This window comes from Benincasa hispida, chromosome 7 (genome assembly GCF_009727055.1).
Source record: "Benincasa hispida cultivar B227 chromosome 7, ASM972705v1, whole genome shotgun sequence".
Taxonomy (NCBI): domain Eukaryota; kingdom Viridiplantae; phylum Streptophyta; class Magnoliopsida; order Cucurbitales; family Cucurbitaceae; genus Benincasa; species Benincasa hispida.
In genome coordinates this window covers 21,684,158-21,692,284 of record NC_052355.1, presented here as the reverse complement: position 1 = coordinate 21,692,284, position 8,127 = coordinate 21,684,158, and the positions used below count along the sequence as shown (strand labels likewise).

Genomic DNA, 8,127 nt, shown 5'->3' with positions numbered 1-8,127 from the left:
AACATGGCTTGGGGTTAATGGTTTTAGGTATATTTCTATTTTCTATAAAGTCGTTATTATTATCTTTTGGATAAAATATCTTTTTGATTCTTAGGTTTTGCTATAGTTTCTATTTGGTTCCTAGATTTTCAAATGTTACACATTTGGTCTTTAGATTTTGAGTTTTGTTTCAGTTTAGTCTTTAAATTTCAAAATGTTATAATTTTACCCTTGAGATTTGAGTTTTGTTTCAATTTGTTCCACGTTTCAAGATTTTACATTTTTTAACCTCAATTTTTTTCCATTATTGATGCCAATTTCTATTAAAATAATTAGAAATTATTATGAAGTGAAATTTTGAATTTTATTTTAAAAGTGATAAAAAATAGTGAAACTTAATTAATTATAATTCTTTTAATGATTTTTAATTTATTAACATAAATTAATACTAAAGGCAAAAAATGAGTATTTAGTGAATGATCGAGTTGAAAAGTGTAAATCGTGAAATATAATGACCAAATTGAACAAAACTCAAATGTCAAGAGTAAAATTGAATATTTTGAAACTTAAGGACTAAATTGAAATCAAACTCAAAGCTTAAAGACTAAGTGTGTAACATTTTGAAACCTAAGGACTAAATAGAACTAGATCCAAAATTTAAGGACGAAAAATGTATTTTTTTAATTGAGAAGAAAAATGGGAACTAGCTCAAGGGCTTGTTTGTATGTTTGTTTTTTTTCTTAGTTGTGTTAATCTTGTTTTGGCCAATAGTAGGGTATGCACTAAATGAGCAAAAACCCAACTCAAATTCTTTGGCTTGAGTCAAAACCTAATGTATTAATAATAGATTAAGAAATATTTTTAGTTCTGAATTTTCATAAAAGTAAGGTTTAAAATGCGGATAAACAAACTAATTCTTTATGTCGATGTTGAATCTATGAACTCTATGTGTAAATATCGATGAAAATATCGACATGTTGTCCTTAAACTTTAATATATATAACAATTTAGTCCATTTGTACTTTCAAATTTGTAATAATATAGTCTTTATAGAAATTAATACGGGACAATTTAGTCTCTATATATCTAAATTTGTACTTCTTTATTCCTAACTATGAAAATTCTCACCAAAATTAATTGTTAATTTTTCTTCACAATTTAAGTATTGTATTTATAAAAATATTTGGTCCCTGTAATCAATTTATCAATCTAATAGGAAGAAATTTCATTATTAAGAGTAACAGATATTTTTCGTGATAGGAACTAAACCACTATAAATTTCATAAAATATACATGGAATATAAAAAATTTAAAAATGAGGGGGAAGTTGGTAAATGTCTTATTGAATAAAAATAATTAAGGATTTACAAATTTAAAGAGAAAGTCAAACATTATATTAATTGAATGGGAATAAATGTCAAAGAAGCAAAATAAAAATGATATAAACCATGCTTTTTCAGCCGACTCCTTCGACATATATTATGGTTTGAAATTTTTTTTCTTCTTGAAGGACTACATGAATACAATTTTTTTTAGTATAGATTAATTGTTATATATATATTATTTTTAGGGAGATATCAATAAATATTTATTTACTTATTTTAGTTCGGATAAAGAATTCGAATATTCAACTTTTTAATCAAGAATATATATTTTATATAAGTTGAGTTCGTTTATTTTTACATAAAAATCAATATTTTCGATTTTGATATTTAACTCCGAATTATATTCACATTTACCATTATGTCCTTGAAAATCATGGGAGATGGAAAAAACAAACCTAGGAAGAAAGAAGGGAGTAATTGCCTTCTGTCTTAGATTTAAAATATCAAAGATTACCCTTTAATTTGTCTATTAAATTTTTAGATTTAAATATAAATATAATGTTTGAAAATTTTTAGCTGTTCCCAGAAGAGAGAATAATTTTGACATTTCTATATAAATGAGAGCACATGCTAATTAATAATTTTTTTTTTAGCTTTTTGGGTGGGAAATTCAAACTCACCATCTCATAAACATAAAGTATATATATCTTAACTATCAAGCTATAATTTTAGCTATGACTTGCTCGGTTATAGATCAAAATATTATTTTTGTTTCCATAATTTGAATTTGTTTCATTTTAATCTTTGTATTTTTAATTGTCCAATTTTAATCTTTATACTTTCAATGAATCTTAAAATTAAATATTCTTTTAGTTCGTGTATTTTGAATTTTATTTTATTTTGGTATTTGTACTTTCAATTGTCCAAATTTAATCTTTATACTTCTAATAAATCTTAAAATTAGTCCCTATTGTAACGGGTGAATTTGGACTCGAAGAAATAGGCCAAATTTTAGCATCAACTCCTGTTGTTAGTCTTTTGTTGATTTTTTCTCAAATATTTTGGACTCTTTGAACATTATCTTTATATGAATTGTGAATATATATTCACATAGCCACGTTTTTTACATAGAATTATTATTATTATTATTATTATTATTATTATTTAACTGATTTTAAAAAGTTAAATTTGAATGATTAAAGCTAAGATTTATTAAAAGTATTAGGACTAAATTTAATATGTATTAAAATATTAAGACTAAAATTAAACAATTGAAAGTATAGACATCATCAAAATATATATAAAATTAAGATGATCTTTTTTTTTTCCTCGAGAACTCCATAAAAATAGATCATCTCTCATTCTAGAAATTACCATGAGGGAGAGAGAGCATGTTTCATGCAAAAAGTCACAAAAAAGACCATTTTATATTTAAATTAATACTTTTTAATGTTTGAATTAAAAAATTAAAAAAAATAAAATTAATTTTATTATTATTAAAAAAAAGGAGATTATACTAGAAGCTACTCTGGACTAATTTTCAAGCAAATTACTTACGAACCCACCGAAAAACCTAATTAACCACAATAATAATAATAATAATAATAATAACGACAAAAGAAAACAATCACATGTTCAAATCTTACCTGCTTGATGGACAACGTTCGTCTCGATAAAAATAGATGATTCGATTCTTACTACCTAAAAAATAAAGTGAAAATAATTTTTAGTATCAAAAGTTTTGGGTTTAATTTTGGTTGGATCTTTTAAATTTTAAATGTTATAATTTTAGTTCTCAAATTTTGAAGTTGGTTTTAATTTAGTCCATAAATTTTAAAATATTATAATTTTACTTAAAATTGAGTTTCATTTTAATTATGTCCATAGGGTTCAAGATCTATACTTTTAACCTTAGTTTTTTTCTTTTTCTAAATATTTAATTTTTTTGTACTTGATATTAATGTCTTACTTAATTTAAAACAATTATGACGTAAAATTGTAAATTTAATTTTAATGGTGATGAAAAATAGTGGAACTTAATTAATTACATTTCTTTTAAATTAACTAATAGACATTATCACTAAAGACGAAAAGTGAGTATTTAGTGAAAAATCAATATTAAAAATGTAAACTGTAAAACTTAGGGACAAAATTGAGACAAAACTCAAATCTCAAGGTTGAAACTGTAACATCAAACCTTTGGACTAAATTGAAACTAAACTCAAAACTTAAGAACTAAAAGTGTAATATTTTGAAACTTAAGAACCAAATAGAAACTAGATCCAAAATTTAGATATCAAAAAGGTATTTTTTCCAAAAATAAAAATAAATATAAAAGAAGAATTGATTACTCATTTAGTCCCTAAATTTTGAAATTTATATTAATTTGGTTGTTGAACTAATACAAACTTTATTTTGTTTTCAATAGGTTCTTGAATTTTTAATTTTGTATCTAATAAGTTATTGACCTATTCTACATTTTTTTCAAGTCAAAGAAGCTACTAACACAAAATTGAAAGTCTTAATTTGGTACCAATACACATAAAATTTAATTTTGAATCTTATTGATGAATTAATTTTTAAAATTAATAATAATCTACAAACTTATTGGCGAGATACACGAACTAAAGTTGCTATACTTAATTATGATCTCCATAAATAGAAAGCCTTTTGAGTGTACCCAAACTTAAGTAAAATCATGAGAGTTTATGTTTAAGTGAACAATTTCATATTAATTATAGAGATAGGTAGAGGTTACATTGTCCTTATCAATTGATATTAGAGCCTCCCATATTCCACATTGCACATGAAACCCATAGATCAAATAAAAAAAGTACTTGTAGCAACCAAGTAATAACTCTATCAAGCTAGCTCATATTTGTTATCGTGCTCGAGCTCTATTTTGACATTAATCGAGATGAAAGTATGTGCTTCGAGATGAAGACCAAATTAACCTGGAATGAGCAAGATATGCTTTGGGATGAAGAGCAAGCTCTCATGATTTGAGAGTAGACGAATTTCTTTTCGAGAGTTTATGTCCAAAATGGACACTATCATGTCATTATAGAGAGAGGTAGAGATTTCGTTGTCTTTAATAAGAGACTAATAGGTAGCGTTAGACGCTCGAGGAGAGAATATTAAAAGTATTTTTAAATATGTATTTAGTAGTTAATAGAAATCAAATATGTAATCTACCATTATCTATAGGAACAACTAGATTACATGTAACTTTTTCTGAGAAAATGGTCCAAACAAATATTTGAAACAGAATTCACTAAATAATTATTAAGAAAATAAACCCACAATTATTAAGTAATTATTATTACTCTCTCTCTTGGGCAATTAATTTATTATTATAATAATTAATCTATTTATTGTTTTAATAATCACTCACTTTGGGCTCACACACGTTGGTCGCCCATTATAAATATACACTCTTCAACCTCTTTCTTCTTCAACAATATTGACTCTCTCTCAAAGTTTCAGTACTCTCTCTCTCCGCCGTCTCTTTCTCTCTCTAGGTTTTTTTCGGCAAACGGAAGGAAAAAAAATATGGGTGGTAATTCGCCCTGTGCGTCGTGCAAACTCCTCCGGCGACGGTGCGCCAGAGACTGCATTTTTGCTCCCTATTTTCCCTCTGATGACCCCCACAAGTTTGCTATTGTTCATAAAGTTTTTGGTGCTAGCAATGTCAGCAAAATGTTGCAGGTTCTTCTTCTTCCTTACTTCCTCCGTTATTTCCGGTTTCGGGATCAGGGTTTCGTGCGTATTTTTCAAAACAAAACAAAAGAAAATCATAAAATTATGGAAGAGTTTTCGTCCACATCTTTATTCATACCAAACTTTTGTCTCAACTGAAATGTAACAAACAATTTAATACACAAGTTTTCTTTGGTTGTTTTTTAGAAAATTAAGCTTATAAACACTACTTCTACTTTTAAATTTTTTTCGTTTGTTATTTACTTCTACAAAAAAAAACCAAATCAAATTTTGAAAATTAAAAATATAGTTTTTAAAAACTTGTTTTTGTTTTTGGAATTTTGTTAAGAATTCAATTATTGTGCTTAAAAAAGATGTAAATCATTGTAAGAAATGAAAAGAAAATAAAGTTAATTTTCAAAAACCAAAAACCAAAAATTATAGAATGGAACCTACAATAGGAGTTTTCTCACCTAATTGGAAACTGTTTTTTTTCTTTTTCTTTCCTTATATTTTAAAGAAAAAATTGATTTTGATAAACGAATAATTATGGAAACAGGAACTGCCAGTGCAGCAAAGGGGCGACGCGGTGATGAGTTTAGTTTATGAGGCAAGTGCAAGAGTGAGGGACCCAGTTTATGGTTGTGTAGGGGCAATTTCGTACTTACAAAATCAAGTCTCACAATTACAAATGCAATTGGCTGTTGCTCAAGCTGAGATTCTTTGCATCCAAATGCAACAAGACCACCCCGTTTTCCCAAATTGCCCTCAGATCCACTCCGATGACAAACCGCCCTCTCTTCTACTACCGCCGCCGTCTCCTCCGCCGTCTCAGTGCCTCAATTTTGCTTCCTCTCCCAATGTAATTTATGACACCATTTTTGGACATGACATAGTTTCTTAAATAAAATCATCTTCATAATTATAACTTCTTTTTTTCCTTTTTCATCTCATTCCCTCACTATTATTATTGTTTTTTTTTAACAAAAATTAGTAATATTCGAAAATGAATATTAGAAAGAGAAAGAGAGGTTTATGATAATTTTTTTCTATATATATTATAGGTAAGCTGGCGAGAAAATCGAACTCATGATCTCAAAGTCGATATCACAAGTTTTATGTCAATTGAACTAAACCTAAGTTTATGAGAGTAATATTCGAGAATAATTTTCAATTTAAAATGGGGTCACTTCAAAAACAAAAGATGAGAGCGTGAGGGTCAACTTTACAATAAACATTAAATAATTAATTCGTTAAATTAAGAATTTAAAAAAAATGTTGTCAAAGGGTTTTTTTTTTTTTTTTTTGTGAAGTATTAATATAATAGTAGTATCCAATTAGTGATAACTCAACTCATAAAATTTTATTTATTAAGGTATAATTAATCTAGAGTTTCAATCTCTACGTTCTCATTTGTTAGCTTATGTGTAATTTTTTTTTAAAAAAAAACCAAAATATAGTTTTAAGATTTGAAATTAACTTGCCCCTTGTTTTGTATTTTGATCCAAAATTAATTAAATATATACTAATAGAAATTAAGTCTATCAATATCTACTAGTAATAGAAAGTGATAAAAACTTAAAATGATTAAATTTTGCTATTTTGTATAAATAGTTTTCCCTTTTTTAAAAATTTTTGAAAATCTCTCTGGTAAGATCAAAGATATTAGGAAAAAGAAAAAAAACCTCATAAGTTTAAAGTAATTAACCATTTGAAAAACAAGCAAATTTGTGAGGGTAAAATTATTTTCAACTAGAAAGAAATGATATAACTTCAAACATAGATCAACCGTAAATATTTTATACTTCTTTTCCAATCCAGAAAACAAACAAATTTAAAAATTTTACAGTACGATAACGATAGTGGCGAGAGATAATAGAGAATGCATAAGAAAAAGAGACGACAAAAATAATACTAATGATAAAATTCATAAGTTGTTCTCTTTTAATTTTACTATTTATAATTAAATTTTTTTATTAAAATCAAACACGTGTGACCAATCAAAAATCATTGTTTCTAAGAGACTTAACACAGAGTGGCTCACGTGGAGGAGAATGGGTAGAGGAAATGAATGTGACTAGTTATTATATTAAATAACTCTATATTAATTAAATTACATTATTATAAAAATATGTCAAATCAGAGGAATTATTATCAATGATAAGTAAATAATAAAGGGTTTTTTGGGGCAAAAAAAAGAAAAAATAAATAAAAGGGGCAAAAAAAAAAAAAAAGAAAAAATAAATAAAAGGCATCAACCTGGCTGTAAAAAGATTCTTTGTCTGTTTAATGTGGAAGCAATTTCACAAGTCAAAGCCAACAGGAAAGAAGCATTTCCATTTTTTTTTACTGTGTAAAATTCCACTCAAAATTTTGTAACTAATCTAGAATAATAAATATTAAAGGCCTGTTTAGATTGATTCAAGAAAAAAAATATTTTTTTTAATATTTTTAATAAAAATTTATTAAGTTATTTTGAGTAATTGTGAACATTCTAATTTCTTTCGAAATAACTTAATTTTTAAATTTAACATTTGAAAATATATTCCAAATATATCATGAGATAAATCGATAATAATTTTATTATTCGTTTTAAAGAATTATTTTTTTCTTCCATTTTTATCTACAATAAGTTTCTATATTTTCAAAGATTTTTTTTTTAATTTTGACAAAGAGATTTTTTTTTTAATTTTTAATTTTAAGTCAATTTTTAAAAATGAAAATAATTTTTAAAAATTACCGTGTCTTTGAGATTACCATTTGATTATAAGAATTATGCCTATAAATATCACTTTCATCAATAAATTTCTTTGTTATGTTATCTACTTTTTAAGAATGTTTTAAACATTCAAGCCAAGCTTTAAAAACTAAAAGAATATCAAGATTTGACTTTTGATTTTTGAAAATTATTTTGCTTTTTTATAGTTTCTTCACATAAGTTTTCTTCTTTTTTTTTTTTCAATAAAACATTTGAATTCTTAGCCAATTTTAAAAACAAAAAAATATTGTCTCATTAGAGATAACACATTTGATTATTGAGAATTATGCTTATAAATATTACTTCGACTCATGGGCTTCTCTTGTTTTGTTATCTACTTTTTAAAAATGTTTTAAAAATCCAAGC

The 8,127-nt window shown here is 25.5% G+C and overlaps 1 protein-coding gene across 1 annotated transcript; it reads left to right on the top strand.

Moving 5' to 3' along the window:
* Window positions 1–4,789: 4,789 nt before the first annotated feature.
* On the top strand, window positions 4,790–5,907 carry LOC120082005 (LOB domain-containing protein 12-like). The gene is made up of 2 exons (XM_039037211.1): window positions 4,790–5,012; window positions 5,563–5,907. Exons 1-2 carry the CDS (start codon window positions 4,857–4,859, stop codon window positions 5,905–5,907), a joined length of 501 nt encoding a protein of 166 aa, XP_038893139.1. The 5' UTR covers window positions 4,790–4,856.
* Window positions 5,908–8,127: the final 2,220 nt, after the last annotated feature.

Excerpts from the sequence above, each read along its gene's own strand:
- LOC120082005 (XM_039037211.1), top strand. The coding sequence starts at position 4,857 with ATGGGTGGTAATTCGCCCTGTGCGTCGTGCAAACTCCTCCGGCGACGG. Across the intron at positions 5,013-5,562 it reads ATGTCAGCAAAATGTTGCAG|GAACTGCCAGTGCAGCAAAG; the intron begins GTTCTTCTTCTT and ends TTATGGAAACAG.